The 19012-nt window shown below is 45.2% G+C and overlaps 2 protein-coding genes across 23 annotated transcripts in view; one reads left to right on the forward strand and one right to left on the reverse strand.

Annotated features, from left to right (window-relative positions):
* Positions 1-943: 943 nt before the first annotated feature.
* Positions 944-15345, reverse strand: AHSA1 (activator of HSP90 ATPase activity 1). Of its 2 annotated transcripts, XR_014788811.1 has the most exons (10): positions 15147-15345; positions 8543-8733; positions 8238-8320; positions 7786-7903; positions 6278-6366; positions 5674-5808; positions 3279-3380; positions 2283-2334; positions 1650-1774; positions 955-1372 (listed from the first exon to the last, which is right to left on the reverse strand). XR_014788811.1 is itself a non-coding variant. In XM_084841648.1 (9 exons), exons 1-9 carry the CDS (start codon positions 15224-15226, stop codon positions 1200-1202), a joined length of 1023 nt encoding a protein of 340 aa, XP_084697774.1. In that variant the 5' UTR covers positions 15227-15345; the 3' UTR covers positions 944-1199. The 2 variants fall into 2 exon arrangements, 1 of the variants encoding a protein (XP_084697774.1); XM_084841648.1 differs by lacking the exon at positions 1650-1774 and having other exon boundaries at positions 944-1372.
* The window catches only part of VIPAS39 (VPS33B interacting protein, apical-basolateral polarity regulator, spe-39 homolog), a 43256-nt gene continuing 39036 nt past the window's right edge, over positions 14793-19012 (forward strand). For 9 of the 21 annotated variants that reach the window (XR_014788798.1, XR_014788802.1, XM_084841537.1 and 6 more), the window contains exons 1-2: positions 15416-15488; positions 15576-15659. Coding sequence is in view for 9 of the 21 variants with exons in the window: in XM_084841537.1 (XP_084697663.1) it covers positions 15627-15659 (33 nt within the window). In the remaining 12 variants the exon portion in view is untranslated. Of the gene's footprint in view, positions 15660-17210; positions 17372-18218; positions 18316-19012 lie in introns of those variants that run through there. The other 12 variants (XM_084841579.1, XM_084841571.1, XM_084841603.1 and 9 more) reach the window with 4 other exon arrangements.

Raw genomic sequence — 19012 nt, forward strand, 5'->3', positions numbered from 1 at the left:
GGGTGGGGCATATTCAATTAGAATGTTGCATTCTTCTCCCCCTTACAAAGCTATTTCCTTCCTTTTAGTCTTTTCCCCCTTCTTCGATGCCTCACAGAAAAAGCTCAACACAACATTCCGAACTCCAAAAAAACCCACATAACCCCCTGCAAGAAGCAATGGAAATTGCATGAAGCATGCAAATTAAGCCTGTTTGTGCTGCACGCTTTCTCTGAGACCATATTAGGAAATCAAGTTGCCTAATAACTCAAGGCTCTTCCCAGAATGTTTTACTAGCAAAGCCAAAGGTCCACAGATAATAGGCTTTAGTCTTGCATGCTTGCGAGACTAAGGTCCTATGTAAATGTCCTTCCATTTACTCAGTTTTTGTTCTTGGCCTGGGCACGTCTGAGGTGCTGCTGCCCACATCCCACATCGCTTTGATTCTACCTGCTTTTGAAGGGGTTTCATAAGGTGTGGTTTAGAGAAAACCAATATCCTGACCTTCTTGGGCAGTACAGTTTTCTGTTACTGATGCCTGTTCTCAGAGGAAAGGCCAGTAGAAAGTTGATATAGCTGTGGGAGCACATCAGCTGATAGGCTTTAGCTTTTCTCCTTTTAACCCCATAACAATTTGGACACACTCTCCCCACGCCGTTTACTCTTTTGCTAGCAAGCCTTGGTCACTAACTTAAGAAGTGCTGCGCTCCAGAAATTCCCCAGTAAAGTTGCTGCAAGGATTAAAAGTTGGCCTTAAATTAAGATATATCTGAAATCCACATGCTGGGGGATAATACTTCTGTTCCTCTTAATTAAATCCTCACCAAAAGTTTCAGGTATCTACGACAGACACTTCCACCTTCTGAGCTGAGAATTCCCCACTATCTTTCTGAAGAGGCTGGACTATCTTGGTCTGTGGCCAAAAGCCCTGTGATCTCCTCATCACTCAGATAAGAGAGCCGGTACATCTTCTTTAAGTTATGTTTATTTAGCAATACAAGTGTATGTACATTTATGAGAATCCACCTTTGAATCCCCTGCAGCAGGAGACATGCGCAAGCAGTGACGGGCTGGAATCTGCACTGCTCAGTGGCCTTCAAGACCACCCTGCCATCCTGCTTGTCACAACAGTGAAACGGAGGATAAGAAAGGGACAGACAAGAAGCAAATCAGTCCACACGGCAGAATCCTTGGGTAGAGACTCTCCGCAGTAGCCAGCATTAAAATAATCGGGCTCCATAGCCAAACGTCTGTTTAATGCCCTCAAAGTAGTAACGTTGCCAGCCCTCCCTTGTTCTCTCTTCTTCATTGGCTGGGATGCCTCTCCCTTCCAGACGGACTTCTGTTTCACCAGCTTTGTCAATGAAGGTCAAAATGATGGTTGCAAAGTGACCTAAAAAGAGCCAGAGTAAATCCCAACATCATAACCTGGGAATACACAGCAAATCAAACCACCAGCTTCTTTTCTGATGTGGTTGGAGAAAATTACTCTTCCTTCTCAAAATACTCAACAGGAAAGCTAGGAAACACGCAACCCTTAAAGTATTTCATATCCAGTATGATGTCAAAGATTACCAGTAATAAGTATAGGCGATACCAGCATCCCTCAAGCCAAGGGAACACAAAGCCTTTCCAAGATGAAGGTTTGTAAACTACTAAGAGATACTTGCACTTTCTACCATCTTATTTTCCAATCTTCAACCTTGTTTTGCAGGTCTTGTGCTACTGCTGCCAGAGCTTTTATTTTTTGATCCTGAGGATTAAATCCATAGCTTCGTCTGGTGTTTTCTCTAAACTTGTCAATGTCAGAGAGAGGGAGAGAGAGGTGTCAATTTTGCATCAATCGGCTGCCAGGCTACCGCCCAGTCTTCTTGTAACTCTCTCCTAAATTGTTGTAGGAGGTCTCTCAGTTTTTTATCAGCCTGATTGTCATCTTTTGCTTTGGCACCTTTGAAAGCTTTAGAAGAACCCAGTGCCATTTTGACAGCTTCGGCCTTCAACTGGTCCAGAGCTTTTCTTGCGAAAAGCTACAGTGTAAAGTCCAAATTATTTAATCTATCAAAGCCCCATTTCATTACCTGGGCTTGGCACACGGGGAAGCTTCCAAACTGCTTCTTTAATTGTTTAATTAGTAGGTGAGCAGGAGAGCAATGATCCTAGGCAGCAAGGTTGCAAGCAAGCCCCCTTCCCCCTTCCTGTCATCTTAACATTCAGGAGTGGGTGCCACTACTAATGCAACATAGCCAGAGCGCAGCTAAACCTAAGGCATATTCTACTTTGTTATATACAGTGGAATTACTTACCCTCTGGCCATGACTTAAATCTCCACTTCATAGCAATCTGCTTCTCAGAAACCTGGAAGGAAAGGGAGGTTTACTGACCAGCTAGATTATCACTTGAATATTAAAGAGAAGGAAAGAGATTGTGTTGAAGAAGGCTTGGAATGACAATATTATTTAAGAGTAACTCAACTACCTACTCCAAATGTAGAAAGTGTTAAGGAAAGCATTATTAATGCACAATCGTCACTTTGGTTTTAATGAAATTAGATTCATCTAGATTTAGGTGCAATCCACCAGACTTTCCTCAAGAATGTATTTTTTCCCACAAAGTTGGACGCCAGGCCTGGATAAACAACCACACACATATCCATGACCATGAATTTAATTCATGCTCCTAAATACATTGGAAGTATTTTGTCCCATATAAAACTACAATCATCTATTTGCTCAGAGACAGTGGCCTGGTTCAGACATTCCTAGTCTTATAAACCATGGTTACAAGTGTTGTACTTGTACATTCTCTCTACCTCACGCTCTGCAACCCATGATTTCCAGGGCTTTTTAAATCGCAGTTTCCCTTTATGTCTGAACCAGGAAACAGTGGTTTATCTTGAAATACAAACCAAGATATGAAATTAGGATCAGACTCCACTTTTATGTCCCAGTTTGTAGTCAGAAATAAAGCCACAGTTTTCCAGTTTGGATGCTAATGGGAAACTGGTTTGTATTTTTTTTGTTCTGACAACATGCAAATGAAGGGAAGGAGGAAGCATGTAGGTACAATGCTTATTCTCAGTCTAATTAGACTGTCTGAACTGGGCCAATATTGCCCATGTGTTTTCTACAGAAGAGATTTACTTTATTTCCAGCTAATCCATTAGCCACACAAAAGGGACTATGCAAATTATGGAGTCAGTGAGATAACACAGGCATTATATAGCAAACCAATCATGAGCTGAACAGAAGGCACTTCTCAACTACTTTGCAACACACAAATGAACCATCGTTTACACTCACTAGTTCAGTGAACTCTCCAGTGACGCTGCCATCTAGCAGCTGGAATTTTCCTCCTTTGTCAGCCTCCACAACAGCAGGTGAGTGGGTAAAAGCCTGGATCATCTGCAGAAAAAAAAATGATAACAAGACTAGTAACAAGATGATTCCTTGAGCTAAGTTAACCATGACTTCCACCTGATTCACCAAGGTAACAGGGATAGCTGCTCGATTCCAGCATTCTAGAATGTGAGACTTCATTCCTCTACTGTCTCCCACAGGGAACTTTGGAGAAGACAGGCAATTTTAAGGATGAGGGCGGAAACAGTACCTTTTACCTGCCACTATATTTTGAAATCAGCAAAAGGGACTGCTCATCTCTCAGGGAAACGCGTTTAGAAACACGACCCTGCTGTATTTTTTAATTTCTCAGATTTGTACACCGCCCAACTGGCAAAAACCCTTGGTGGTTTGAACTCATGGAAAACCAAAAAACAAAATAACCAAACAAAAAATACAACAATAAAAGTATAAGACCAATACAATGTTAAACATTAAAAACACAAAAAAATGTGGTGGACAGCTCAATGAAGATGTCAACCCAGTATGACGCCGCTGTAAAAAAGGCAAACTCCATGGTAGGCATAATCAGAAAAGGGATTGAGAATAACACTGCCAATATCATACTGCTCCTATACAAATCAATGGTGCAGCCACACATGGAATACTGTGTCCAGTTCTGGTCACCACACCTAAAAAAAGATATTGTCGAGCTGGAAAAAGTGCAGAAAAGGACATCTAAAATGATCAAGGGGCTGGAGCATCTCCCCTATGAGAGAACGTTACAACAGCTGGGATTGTTTAGCTTGGAAACAAGGAGGATAAGGGGAGACATGATAGAAGTGTACAAAATGATGCATGGTATGGAGAATGTGGATAGGGAGACATTTCTTTCACTCTCTCAAAATACTAGAACCCGGGTCATCCCATGAAGCTGATTGGTGGGAGATTCAGGACAGATAAAAGGCAGTACTCCTTCACACAGAGCATAGTTCAACTATGGAATTCGCTACCACAGACTGTAGTGATGGCCAACAGTTTGGATGGCTTTAAAAGGAGGTTGGACAAATTCCTGGAAGAAAAGGCTATCAATGGCTACTAGTCCTGATGGCTATGTGCTACCTCCAGTAACAGAGGCAGTGAGCCTATGTACATCAGTTGCTGGGGAACATGGGTGGGAGAGTGCTGTTGTGCTCATGCCCTGCTTGTGGGTTTCTGGTCGACAGCTGGTTGGCCACTGTATGAACAGAGTGCTGGACTAGATGGACCCTTGGTCGGATCCAGCATGGCTCTTCTTGTGTTCTTATCAGCCAGCAATAAAATTAATAATCAGAACAACAGGTTAAAGATTAAATGCCTACTGGAAAAGGAAGGTCTTAACATAGCATCTAAATGTATACAGTGAAGACAGCACATGGATCTCCCTGGGAAAGGTTTTCTACAGATGGGGCCACTATAGAGAAGGCTCTTTCCCTAGTAGCTACCTGTCACACCACTGTGGGTGGCAGCACACAGAGAAGAGCCTCCGAAGACATTCTCGGGTAGGAACATATGGGAAAAGGTGCTCCTTCAGGCAGACTGATCCCAAACAATTTAGGGCTTTAAGGGCGCAATCCTACCTAGATAGGTGGCCACCTCCGAACTCAGAGATCCAAAGCAAGGATCGTTCCCTCTGCGCTCCTCCTGCCCTGCTTTTTCTGCTAGATCTGGCAGAAAAAGGCCACAGGAGACTGGCCACAGGAGCACGGAGCGGGGAAGGAGGTGCTGTACAACACATAGGATGTGTGGGATGTATCATACAGGCAGCTATGCTCTCCCCACCCTGGAACGCCCCCAGCTACGCCCATTTCCGGCCGCTCCTCTTGCAAGCGTGGAGGACAGGGTTGTTCTGCACTGCCTCCGAGGCAGCGCAGAAGTGGGGGGAGGTTGGTTCTCCGGGAACCAACATCGGAGCACGGGCTCCGAGGTCAGTTCCCAGATAACAGTATATCCTATGGCTGTCTAGCCGCTGTCTAGGCGCCACAGGATTGCTCCCTAAGTGACTTATGACCAGTTTAAATGCCTTAGGATCACTTAGAGCTGTAGGAAGATACAACCCTTCCATAATGAGAAGAGGAAAGGTGGCCCACATTCCTTGAAATATTTTCTGGAGGCCTGAGCCACTTCTGCAGTAGACAGCTGACCACCACTCCTTCTATTCAAGAGCCTGTTAAAGGGTTTCTGCAGAGAAACATGTTGAAGATGTTTGCCCTAGAACCAGCAGACCCATTCTTGTCAAATATGTTCTCAAAACTTTACATAAAGGTGGTGGAAAGGTAAAAGCATAGACACACCTCTAGAAAGACTTGTGCTAACTTACCTCTTGTGTAATGAACACTCTATACAGCTCATCCGGAGATGTTAAGAAGGTGTCCTTCAAATTTATCTTACAGGTAGGAATCTTGACCCCTACCGATTTGGATTTAACTGCGTTGTCAGCAACATGTTCGGTGGCCTAAAGAAATATCACACGTTTCAAGACTAAAATGTATCTTAAGTGCTTGAGCACAGCAATGATCTAAACCTCTCCCAGATAAGTCAATGCATTCCCTGCAGCTGCTGTCAGAGCAAGGCACCAACCTGCAGCCACCCTTCTTCCTCACTGAGCCCCACCAGTCCTGGATCTTCAAGACTTTTATGCAAGCAAACCAAGCAGACTACCTTCTGCATTACTTATAGTCCTGGAGGATTTAGGTCCAATCATATGTCACAGAACAGACATACTCCTGCAAACAGTGCTTACTGCTCAGGGCCACCTCAATGCTACACTGTAAAACCTGCTGTCACTAAGTGTGTAAAGTAGCTTTCTGCATTGTAACTTATTATACCAGAGTAAGGAAATGTTGCCCTGTAAAATACATTTGCCCAGGCTTTCCAACTCAGTTTATTTCAAAGTAAGATACACCAGCAATGTGTTCACTTACCTTGTGCTCCTCTGCTTTACGCACAGGATGAGGTGGTGCCTCTGACTGTTCACCATTCACTGTGGGCAAGATCATGCCCTGGGTAAACTCTGGAAGATGTTAAGATCTCATTATTCCATGCAAAGCGTCTAGAAACTCAGTCTATATTTCGTAAAAAAAAACATAGCTGTAAGGGAGCATCACTAAGGTATGACAGGATCACAAGAAAAATGGAATTTGGAAAGCTATTACACACTTTGAAAAGATGTGAGAACTAGATTGCATATTCATCCTTTTTAGGTCTGTAGTCCAAAAAGCTAGTTTAAAATAATTGCAGAACTATAATATGTCTTCAGACTGTCTAGGAGGAGGTAGTAAAAGCTATAAAAAATAGCTTTAGTGAGAGCAAGAAATATGACCTAACACTAATTTACAAGGTACACGTTATTATTAAATTATTAAAGATGTACAGCCTGAAGTCTGGCAGGTAATTTTAAGTCAGTATGTAAATATCAAACTATCATCACCACCATCTCAGATTCTCCAATGCCTCTCTACGGCTACTGCTAGCATATGCAACCACTCAGTCCCTACACCCATCATTCATTTCTTAATGTTTAAGATCTCCTAACAACCAAGAGATGTTCAAAGCCAAGAAAGATGAAGCTGTTTGGTGATATTCAGTCCTTCTACCTAGTCCAGGGCTAGGCAACACGTTTCCCCCCAAGGGTTACCCGACTCTGCTGCCAAACACCCAGACAGAGTGGCTTTTGCCACACTTTGTAAGCTGCTACTACTAGCAGCACCAGATTTTGCTGGGAAACAGGCCCCCACCAGCCCACCAAACAGCTATTTGGTGGGCTGGCAGGAGGAGATTCTGCTGGGCAACAGGTGTGCAAGGAAAGTCATCCCCTTGCACCCTGTTTATGATGAGAATTGGCTGATTCTGCTGAAAAACATATGTGGGGATGACTCTCCTCACATGCCCATTTCCTAACAGTACTAAAAATGCTGGGAAAGAGGGAGCAAGAGGAGAATCATCCCCATGTAACTTCATGCCCAGCATGATCACTGGTAAGAGGGGAAGGGCCTCTCCCTCCTCACAGCCATCATGAGCAGCATTGCTGGGATGGGGGCAAGGTGAAAGCCTTCCCACCCACACTCCAGTGATCTGGATGTGTGTGCTGTGTGCTTATGCACATGTGTGGGTGTGAGGGCCCCAGCCACCCACCCAACACATAAGGTCCTCAACCCAAAGGAAGTTGCCCAGCCCTGGCCTAGTCTGTTCAGAACTGTAGCCAGCAGAACACCAAGACCGCTCTCTTTAATCTCAAGCACTACTGAGTATTTCCCATTTTTCTCAGTTTGCGCAAATACTGGGGTTTTTCAAAAGTATTTTGTTCAACAGGAGCAAACATATTTTGAGACAGAGGTAGATACTGCAAGTGTCCTCTACCCTTCAGTGAAAGAGCTAGTGAAGAGAGCTTTAGCAGGAGGCCTCTACCATTTCTTTTATCCTCTGTATATACCTGTTTTGAGAGTGCTGATGTAAGTTCCCAAAGCTTTGCTGATCTGTTCTACGCCTTCTTGCTTCATCAACACTAGTAGGTTGGTGTCTGGCTCATCTTTGGCAAGACTAACGTTGATCTAAGAATAAAAGGGGGAAATGAGTATGGTCCCAACAGAACATGTTTTCACTTGCACATACCTTACCTAGCATTTCTAGAAAAAAACTGGAAGCTGTTTCTAGCTTTGAATGTCAGAAAGTGGAAGTGAACTTATGGGGCTTAAAAATTATGAAAAGCTGAAGAAGGCTTTTCAGAAGCCCTGAAGTGAAGGGGGGGGGAGAATTATATTCCCACTTCAAAAGGAGTGGAGGAGCCAGAATCTTACTGTAAAACATGGAACTATTCAGATTTGTGATCCCTTTCCGGTTTCCAGTCAAGTAGCAGTCAAGAATTTTACCTGTAACCGTGCTTACCTCAATTTCATCAACATTGTTTTCATCTGACAGATTGGGAATCTCCACATGTCCTTTATATTTCACACCTGTATTTGAGGTGCCTGTAAATAGCAATATATTAAATTAAATACCTGTTCAATTTCATTTTCCTAACAGCAAGTTCTGACAGGTTTTGGCACCCTGGAAAATCAAGGAGTGGTTATTCTCTCAATCCCCTTCTCAGTTCTTTGAGAAGACTTTAGAAGTTCTACTTTGTGACAATTCAGCATCTGGAACCCTCCAAGAGGATCTTCGAAAGGATGAAAACAAAGCAGCCAACTCACCTATCCAAGCCAACTTGATGTTCCACTCATAGAAGAAAATTAGCTTTCCTTTGCGGTTGTTGATGGAGGCTTCTCCATCCAATTTGCTCACTTCTGTCACTTCACAAATCCCCTCTGCATTCTCTGCTCTAATAGCCAGAAGCAGAGTTTTCAGCTTCTCTGTTGACCAGTTAGATGCATCTCTTTCAGTCCTAAGAGAGAAAAAAACACATTACCAAAGTTAAAAATGCAGTAACAGCTGATGGCTCTCCATGCTTCCATATTGTAAAAAGCTAATTCCCAGTGCTTTGCATACCCCCTTCCCCCAACTTTGTTCCACCCTTCCTGAGGTGGTGTTTGCCTAAACATGGCTTGAGAAGTCACACTTTCAAACCTGATGTTGCTTTTTTGGAAGCAACATCCTAAAAATGTGAAGGACCCCTCCCCCCTAGCCCAAAATGGAAAAATTCAGGAAAACACATTCCCCACCCCAGGACCTTGTTTCAGTTTTTTCAATGGAAAAATGTGTAGATTTGGGGGAATACTGAAAAACTGCTGTGAAATATGATCTCTTTTGAAATGAATGAGATGCTTTTGAAGACAAGGTTTTACTCATTCAAAAGGTGTAGTAAAAAGATTTTTGTGTGAGACAACAGTAGATCATAATTCCTGTGTATACTGTAGACAAATACAACACTCAAGTAGAAGATGCATTTCTGCACCTAAAGTACTGCCATCTTCATTAAAGGAGGATACAGGGTCTGTATGAGATGGTTTCTATCCAAATAATACATTTGCTTTTGTTTACAACAAAACATATGGTTTCTTTTTTTAACAACATTTTCCTACTTACAGAGCAAAAACTATATACACGTGCTTATGTAGAATAGGGTGCAGCAGTTTGCATCTCTCTTTCTAGTATTGGGTTTATTTGCAGTTTTACTTGAACACAATTAGTGTATTTATACTTTAAAGGCTGCAGTCACATGCATGCTTACCTGGGAATAAGCTCAACTAAACAGAATTCTGAGCAAACATGCACAGGATTGCTCCGAAAGTTTCGTAAGTATGCCAAATAGCACAATATATGCTAGCTAAGATAAATCACGCATTTTTGGAAATTTTACATTTTTACTTGGGAGGCACAGATCAGAAAAAGAGTAGGCAAGGATTTTAATGGACCATACTTTACACAGCAAACCCATACTATATCTACAAGTCAAGTCAGATTTGCCTGCATTTAGACATCCCAACACAGCACTCTGGGTTGTTGAGAGTTTAAAAAAAAAACACCCAGTTTTAACCCAACAAGGCAACTATGGGTTCAAACTGTGGGTTGTTTGACAACCCTCAACAACCCAGAGTGCTGGGTTTGGACGTCATGACTAACAACCCAGGAACAAGGGGTTCCTGCATTTTTTAACAAGGCAGAAGCAGCAAGTGCACAGGAGCCAGCACACTCACTCATACTCAGCCCCAACAACCCATGAGTTGTCGTTATATGCAAATGGGACTTTGGTGGACGAATTCCCTCAATTCAATCCTGGGTCTGTGTCTTTACTTCAGCAGCATTATAGACCTAGAACAGCTAGGCAACCAGCAGTAGACCGAGACAAATTACAGTCTGAAACAAATTCGATTATGTATGTAATCCAGAAGGGAATATAAGACTGGCTTTAAAAAAGGATATTGCATATTAGCACCTTTGCTTCATAACCTTTGCATTACATATATGATTTTATTCCTCCCATTTCTGCACTAGCCCAAACACATCTGGAGTACTGTGCTAAATCTAAGCCCTGCACTTTAAGGAGGACAGACACAAATTGGAATGGGTCCAGAGCAAGGCAATGAAGGTGGTCAACAGTATGGAAAGCAAGTACGAGGAAAAGTTGAAGGAACTGGGTACGTTTAGCTTGGGGACAAAAAACTGGGGGGGGGGGCATGATAACCTTTCCGGTATTTGAAGAGTGCTGTCACACAGAAGAGTGCAAAGACTTGTTCTCTGCTGCCCTGGAGGGAAGGACTAGATCCAGTGGGCTTAAGTACCAGGAGAGTATGTTTTAGTTGAACATTAGGAGAAGCTTCGTAATGGTAAGAGAAGTTTGACAAATGTTACCTGTTACTTAGGGGGATGATGAGCTCTCCCTTGCTGGAGGTCTTCAAGCACAGGCTGGACAGCCTTCTGTTGGGGGTGCTCCAGCTCTCCTGCATCAAATTCGGGGTTGGACTAGATGGCCCATAAGAGACCCCATGATTCTTTTACATTGCTACATAATAGCTGAAGCATGAGTTACGTAGGAGTTACCCTCAAACAAGAGTTACTATTTCTGCAGGTCATAAAGTCCAAAATCTTGAGAAAGCCATGCTGACTCCCTACACATAGGATGTGTGTAGTTCTAGCCAACCCACTGGATTCTCTTGCACTGAGAGATCAATAGGCAGGGTGAACTCACAAGAACCAACATCCCAGATCTTAATCTACCCAAGAGAGATTGGGTACTTCTAATGCAACAGAGGAAGGTTTATAGTGCAATCATATACACGTTCATTCAGAAGTAAGTCCAGCTATGTCCAACGGGTCTTACTCCCATGAAGCGTGTATAGGACTACAGCCTAAGACAGTATTAGATACAGATAGGATTGTCCCTTTTTCCTGATCAAAACACAAAAACAGGATTCTAATATGGCACATTTCAAAAAAGTCACATGGCAAGAACATATCTGTCACACTGAAAATTTGTCAGAAGGGCCCAAAGCTCCATGGCAGAGCAGATGCTTTGCAAGCAGGAGGTCCCAGGTTCAACCCCCAGCATCACCAGGGAGGGCTGGGAAAGAATCTTGCCTGAAACCCCAGAGAGCTGCTGCCAGTCAGTGTCGACAATACCGGACTAGATGGACCAATGGTCTGACTCAGTATAAGGCAGCTTCCGATGTTCATCATTGCTTTAGGGCACCAGTGACCACTCCTGCTCCTATCGAGGCGTACCACAAACTCCCACCCTAGGGGCACCCATGTTTCACTACTTACAGTCCCTATTTCCCCACAAAATAAATTATCCCCATTTCCTGAATAGGGAAATAAAATATTTCCCTATTCTAAAGGCTCTAAAATATTTCTTGCTGAGATGGGAAGTGAATCCAACCTCCAAGGTCCCAATCCACCATGACACCAATCAGATCATTTGGCTTTCTTGCTACTGCCTAGCATTATTCATCAACACTTTCCCCCTTTAAAAGATACCAGGCCTTTCTGCATACTGTGTGTAGTGTGCATGTGTGTTGATTGAATTTATACCCAGTACTCACAACCACAAAATCTACATAGCTTAAATTACCACACAATGTGGGGCGGGGGAGGCATAATTCTTTCTTGAGAGCGTTCCAGGAAATGACTGGTGCCTTTAGAATAGGGTTTCACAATTCCCCAGGATTCTGTTTTGAAAATTCAGCCAGCCGGATATTTTGCAGAATCTGAATATAAAAACGAAGTGCGCTTTCTAAATTGGAGATGGCTGCATCTTTCACAGTTGCTCAAGTGCTGCTGCATACCCTTGGAAGATTTGCATACCCTTGGAAACAGCTTGCTCACTGCTGCAGAAGGAGCTGCTGGCTCACTTAACACTGCCTGTCTCACCCTATTTCTTTTTGGCTTTTCCCCCCTTTATGGTTGGGGCAGGGAGGGAAAGAACAGCTGTCAAATCAAGGGTTCCAAGGGAAACACACATTCCCTTCCCTAGGACTGAATTAACTATGATACTCAAAGATACAGGGCAAGACTCTGTATCTTTAGTTATGGTTATGCCTTGCGGTACAATATAACTGGCAGTTTCCCAAAGCAAGGACCGTACTCATCCCACCTCTTTCTCCTTTAAAGTGTCCTGTAGCTCAAAAAATAGCAGCCGCTCCCGCATCGAAAGTCAGGAGTGTGGTGATCATGTTTCTACTTGTCCAATGGTGCAGAACAGCCTAAACTTCATGAGGAGCAAAGCTGAATGGGGCGGGATGGAACTGGTAGGTATAGCTACAACGGTGTGGCACCCATCTTCTTTGTGCCAATTCTGAAAGGAGTTGGCTGCTGCCCACAAATGTTCATACCAAAATAAATCAAGCTGGTCTTTTTACAGTGCACAGGAGTGCTCAACCTATTCTGGATGGGGTTGCACTCCCCCCAAAGGAGCAGGTTTGTAGCTTAGGGGTTCTCCTTGAGCCATCTTTGTCGCTTGAGGCTCAGCTGACCTCAGTGGCACTGAGTGCCTTTGACCAACTTCGGCTGATGGCCCAGCTATGCCCCTATCTGGACAGGGATAACCTGGCTTCAGTTGTCTAAGCTCTGGTAATCTCCAGTTAGATTACCACTCTTTGTGGGGCTGCCTTTGAAGATGGTTCAGAAACTGCAGCTCATGCAAAATGCAGCGGCCAAATTGATAACGGGGACCAGAAGGGCCGAACATGTAAGACCAACTCTGGCCTGCTTGCACTGGCTGCCGGTATGTTTCTGAGCCCGATTCAAGGTGCTGGTTTTAACCTATAAAGCCTTACACGGCTTGGGACCATAATAACTGATTGAGCGCCTCTCCTGACACAAACCTACCCATATACTATGCTCAACATCTAAGGCCCTCCTCCAGCTGCCTGCACCGAGGGAAGCTCGGAAAACGGCAACAAGGGAGAGGGCCCTTTTGGTGGTGGCCCCCAAATTGTGGAATGATCTCTCTGGCGAGGCCCGCCTGACACCAACACTGTTATCTTTTCGGTGCCAAGTTAAGACCTTTCTCTTCTCCCAGGCATTTGGCAGCATATAATAAGTGTTTAACCGATCCTGGAATGTCTCATGGTTATGGTTGGTTTGAAGTTGTTTTAGATATATGTTTCTTTTGGGTATATTGTCTGTTCATGTGTTTTTATGTAAATGGTCTTTAATCTCTGTATGTTGTATTTTTAATGTTTTTAATATTTGTAAACCGCCCAGAGAGCTCTGGCTATTGGGCGGTATAGAAATGTAATCAATCATCATCATCATCATATTTACACAAACCATCCAGTGCACAGCAGCTGCTTGAAAACCTTGTGCATACTTTAACCTATGTATACTTCATGTATATGCCATGTGCAGGATTCAGCTTTCAGCACACTGGCAATTGCTGGAAAAGGTTTGTGATATGCCAAAGCCTGATCGCTTTATGTGGCAGTGGATGCACAATGCCAGCTGGCTTTGCACCTGTACGACTTTGAAGTGCTTTTCTATTCTAACAAAACAATTTCCTTCCTAGCTCAGACCAAGATTCATTTAGTTCATCATTCTATCTCTAAAAGTAACTCCCAAAGTTTACAAGTGGGGTGTGATGGCCACAGCCATCCTCTTTGCACTCAGCCTCTGGTACCCAGGAATATGCTGCTTCTCTATAGGGATGTTCCACTTAGTTATAAATATCGTCAAGATCTGTGAATTTGTCTGCAGCAAAATTGCTGGCCTGTTGAACACAACCTGCATCACCATTTTTCCAGTTAAACACTGATGAACATCTTACTGTGATTAATTCCATATTACTGATACAGTATGCGAAATACTTCCCTTTGCCTATCCTCAAACTTCTGCCAATCCATTTCTTTAGATGACTCAAAGTTCCAAAAGTACCAGAGAGTGTAGATACTTTCTACCCACTCTCTCCACAGTGTCCACAATTTGATATTTACCCAATTACCACATGCTAATGGGTGTGCAAATCAGCTTCAAGTGTCAGAAATGCAACAAGATACCCCCACCCCACCCCACCCCACCCCAAGACAAAAAGTGGCAAGGCACTGTGTGCCCTGAAGAGGGCTTGTACGGCACCAGAATATGATTCAAAGAGAGTGCTGTCTCCCAGTCACAACCTGCCTTTGTCCGGCAGGCACAGAGCCTCGGATGCTGCATTTGGGTCCCAGAGAAGGCAAACAGTGCAGCAAGCACACAGCTACAATCGTATGCACATTGGGGCTGCCAGCTTTCTTTACCTTACAGCCCTTGTCCCCACGCATTTAAAAGCAGCCTTATCTGGCTGAAGACCATGCTGATTTCCACGCCGCGAGATAAACAATGCCCTCACCAGGCAGCCATGAAAAGCCCTCACTAGCGGGCTTAGCGAAAGCAAGCAGCTGTCAAGCGGGGTGTTGGTTGCTTTGCTTTGCCCCTTAAAGCCACCCTTACCCCCTTATAGAAATAGAAGGATAGGCTAGGAAGGTGTCTCTCCGCCCACCGACTTCCACCGCCATTCGTCAACTCTCGCGCACTGCACGCTTACTTGAGGGCACACGCCACCGTGAACCCCAACGGGGCTTCCTCTGGAGGAAAGGCAAATCGCAGGCGGCGGTGGGAATGCCCGGGCCAAGCGGCGGGCAGGCAAAGGCAAGCCAGGGCGCCGGGCATTGCGTGCGCCGGTGTCAAGACGCGGGAAGAGGCAGCGGGAGAGAGGAGGCGGGCCCAGGCTCGCCGGCTCGAGGCGGGGCGCCCCCTCCCAACCCACCTGCCCGCCCTGCGGGGAGCCCGCTCGGTGCGAGCGCGGGGCTCGCTCTCTCCCTGGGGGGCGCCCGCTCCCCCCGCCCGCCCGCCTGCCGCGCGCTGCCCGCCCCTTCCCTCGCCCACCAGTGCCAGTTGTTGACGTTGGTGGCGTCCGCGCGCTGCTCCACGATCCAGCGCGGGTCTCCTTCTCCCCACTTGGCCATCGGCGCCTCCGAAACACCCGCCGCAGCCGCGCCTGCCTCCGTCGATGCCCAGCGGCCGTCTCCGCGCGCCTAGAAGCTACTAGAAGCGCCGGCAGCCGCGCCGCCTCCCGGCTTCCGTCACCGGCAAAGGTTCCTTCCGCTCCTTTCTCCCTCCCTCCGGAAATACCATAGAGATAGAGCCGGCGATGCGCGGGAGGGAAGAGATGTGGGGCGCAGCCTGGACTGCGGATTAACGTCCCACAAAATGGAAGCACCGTGATTGGTATGGGCTGGAGTGCATAGACTTAATTTGTAGACTCACATGACCGCCCGACTTTCGAGTCCGTGAGACCACATCTTTTTTCCGTAGAAAATAACGGAGGAATCCAATATTTTCGGGTAGCTGTGACTGGGCAACAGCATGTGTATGTCCATCCAGAAACAAAAGGAAGCAGTGAGTAAAGGACTTCGTAGTCTTTATAATTTTGTGTGGAAAATGTGATTTATTGATTGGTCAGTAAAGACTTAAAATTACAATGTGTCTGTATGCACATAGGACAAGGCTTCGATGCAGAAGACCTCTGAACTTGGCCTGGGACGGGGCTATTTAGGTAAACTGATTTCCAACCGAAGGAAATACGAATGGCCTTCAATGTGAACCCGGAATTCCCCCTCCAAAAAAAAAGCACGTACTCTAAAGTTTATCTCTGTCGCAGAGTGACGTCACTCTAGCAGGCTTTGTCTTTTCTATGGTGGAAACCCCGCTATCTTGGATTGAAAGTTAAAGCCCCCAGTACAGCGGAAGTGCCAATAAAATGCATGTGACATTTAAAAAAATATCTATGGACGCCACAATCTAGCCCATCCTCACGTAAAGCTTTATTTATTTATTTCATTTCTATTCCGCCCAATAGCCGAAGCTCTCTGGGCGGTTCACAAAAATTAAAATTAAATTCCAGCTTTCCTGGAAAAGAGCTACAGACACACCATCGTAGTTGCTGTTGGCCTCTGTGGACTAAATCTGACCTAGTTTTCCACTTTAATGTCCAGCTCAAAGAATTCTAAGGGTTTTCTAAGGGTTGGAATGACACCACACTGCGGCCGCAGACGTAGAGCATTACGGCCAAAGTCTTGGAAGGGGTAACCCTGAAAGACGGCTTATAAATAATAAAATACATAAGCTTGAAATGAAGGCGCCTTTTCCAGAAGTTCAAGCTGTATGCATAGACTTAGGGTTCAATCCTATGCATGCTTGGGCAGAAAAAAAAAGTCCTACGATCCTCAGCATTACCCAGCCTGGAATTCTGGGAGTTGTAGGACTTTTCTCTGTCTAAACGCGCATAGCTTTGCGCAATAATAATAGCTTAAGGGAGCAATCCTATGCCTATTTAGAGAAAAGGCCTACAACTCCCAGCATTCCCCAGCCAGCCATGACTGTAGGCCTTTTCTCTGTCTAAACGGGTTTAGGATTGCGCCCTAATAGACTTTTTGTATCTCTGCGGTCCCGGTTACTTTTGGTTCAATGCTACACTCGTTTAGACAAAAAAAAAAAAGGACTAAACTCTCAGCATGCCTCAGCCAGCAAAAGTTCTACAATTCCCAGCATGCCTCATGCTGGCTGGGGCATGCTGAGAGTTGTAGCCCTTTTTTCTGTCTAAACCTGCATAGCATTGCGCTTTTAACTACATTGTACACAACATACACCATAGCCGTTCAAACTAACGCCGCGCAAGTGAAGAATTTTGGCTCTCTTGATGGCCCGTAAATACAGAAACGAAATAAGCCGGGGGAGGGGAGAGCTTTGGTCCCTGAGGAGCCTTCTGGGAGTTGTAGTTCGAGTTTCTTCCAATAGAAAGCATTCTGTCCTAGGAACTAAAACTATTTGTGGTCGTGCCGGGATTTGTAGTTTCTTGGGCGCCAGTACGCCTTCTTATATCAATATCAGGGAAGCAGCTTGGAAACTACCCTTCCCGTGATGCTTTTCGAAGGCAACTGCTTCTCCCTCGCTGGCTATGGTGGAAGTTTGAGAAGGAAGGCGATCGAGCCGCGCCGCTCTTCCTGGAGAAGGGCCACTCCAGTGTAGAGGGTATGGACTGGGTGCCTGCATGACTGGATAACCCGGCCGGTTGGTAACTCCCCAGTTCTGGCGGTCCTGCTCTTGCAAGGGTATGTTTCTTCCCTGGCGGGAGGAGGGGGCGGGATGGCTGAGGTCACCAGCACTTACTCATGAGTTCGTTGACTGGGGATACAGTCACAGATCTTACCCGGCTTGGGTGTGGAGCCAAGTGTACGTACTGGAGCCAAGTGTACGTACTGGAGCTGCCTCCCACTCTTCTGGCTTTGGGGATTTATCAAAATCTCAATTTCGGTTATGCTGTATAGTTGCACTGCTGGCGGTGGTCGTTTATGCGATGCCACCAGTGTTATATGGCGCTTTACTGACTGATGTGGATAAAATGGACAGGCCTTCTCTGCTCCCCTCCAAGGAGAGTACTGTCCAAGACAGACAATGGGGCAAACAGAGGGAAAGAGGAACAACGGAAAGGAGGAAGGAGCCCGGGTAAATGTAATCGCATGTCGCTAAAGCTTCGTTACAGCTGAGAATGTTGATTCTCCAAGGCAGTGCTGGGAGGAAACTGAATGGGCCAAATATAAGAAATAGCTCCGATGCAGACTTGCTTGCAGATTTGTTTTGGCAAGAGCCTCGTGCGGCGCAGAGTGGTAGGCGGCAGTAATGCAACTGAAACTCTCCCGACGCCCGGGGTTCGATCCCAGCGGAAGCTGGTTTTCAGGTAGCCGGCTGAGCTTGACTCAGCCCTCCATCCTTCCGAGGTCGGTAAACTGAGTACCCAGCTTGCTGGGGGAAAGGTAGTTAGGACTGGGGAAGGCAAGGGCAAACCACCCCGCTATACAGTCTGCCAGGAAAACGCCGAGGAAAAACGGCGTCCCTCTAGGGGTCAGTAATGCCTCGGTGCTTGCACAAGAGGAACCTTTCCTTTCCTTGTTTTGGCAGTGGACGCAGGACATTAGCGCTGTCTCTGGTGCCATTTGGAGTGATGTGTTTTTACATATGCCGTATTGATCAAATCGATCAGGAGCTTGGTTAAGTGGTATGTATATATGAGTGAAAACAGTCCGCATTAGAGCACACCATTACAAATGGATCTGATGTACCCTAAGGTCAGCATGGTGGCTTCTAGTTGTCCTTGATGCATACTGTGCAATCATTTTGATTAAGAGTTGCTAAAGTGTAGCAGCAGGGGGAAAAATTAGTGAAACATCTCTGATGCTCTATTTGATGTTAATTTTGTTAACACTTGTATGGTTTGTAAGTCCACTGAAAATATCTGCACAAAATGGACCAGTAATCCTCAGGACACTTACTAGGCAATATGCCACTGAACTCAATGGGACTTTCTTGATAAACATGTTGAGGATTAAGTTAGCTGGCACAGCACATCCTCAGTTCTTCCTGTTTCTTGTCTATTTGCTAAATTAAGTTGTAAGCTTCCTTTACGTATACCATTGAATTTTTGATGGCCACTAAATTTTTGGAAAAATAACTACAGGTGAGACGTCTGGCATCTAAACAGACTAGATACATTGTGGTATATGTTTTCCTGTACTTGATCAGATGCATGAAGTGTTATCCTCAATCGGTGTGTATATATATACCCATCCTTACAGGGGTATGGAGGGGAAAAATTGTGAACAGTGGGGCAAAATGGCTATGAAATGCAACATGCAAAGTCTGTGATGATTCTCTGCAAAACTCAGTACACAGAAGTTGAGCATAGTGACTACTCA

This window comes from Heloderma suspectum, chromosome 1 (assembly GCF_057233095.1).
Source record: "Heloderma suspectum isolate Gila_16-S chromosome 1, 16-S_ref, whole genome shotgun sequence".
Lineage (NCBI taxonomy): Eukaryota > Metazoa > Chordata > Lepidosauria > Squamata > Helodermatidae > Heloderma > Heloderma suspectum.

Bases quoted from the DNA above. Each gene is read 5' to 3' on its own strand.
- AHSA1 (XM_084841648.1), bottom strand. From the start codon at position 15,226: ATGGCCAAGTGGGGAGAAGGAGACCCGCGCTGGATCGTGGAGCAGCGC. The intron at 6,367-7,785 runs GTATATACAGAG...AACATCTTCCAG, and splicing joins CATCAGCACTCTCAAAACAG to AGTTTACCCAGGGCATGATC. The intron at 5,809-6,277 runs GTAAGTGAACAC...ATATTTCTTTAG, and splicing joins GTAAAGCAGAGGAGCACAAG to GCCACCGAACATGTTGCTGA.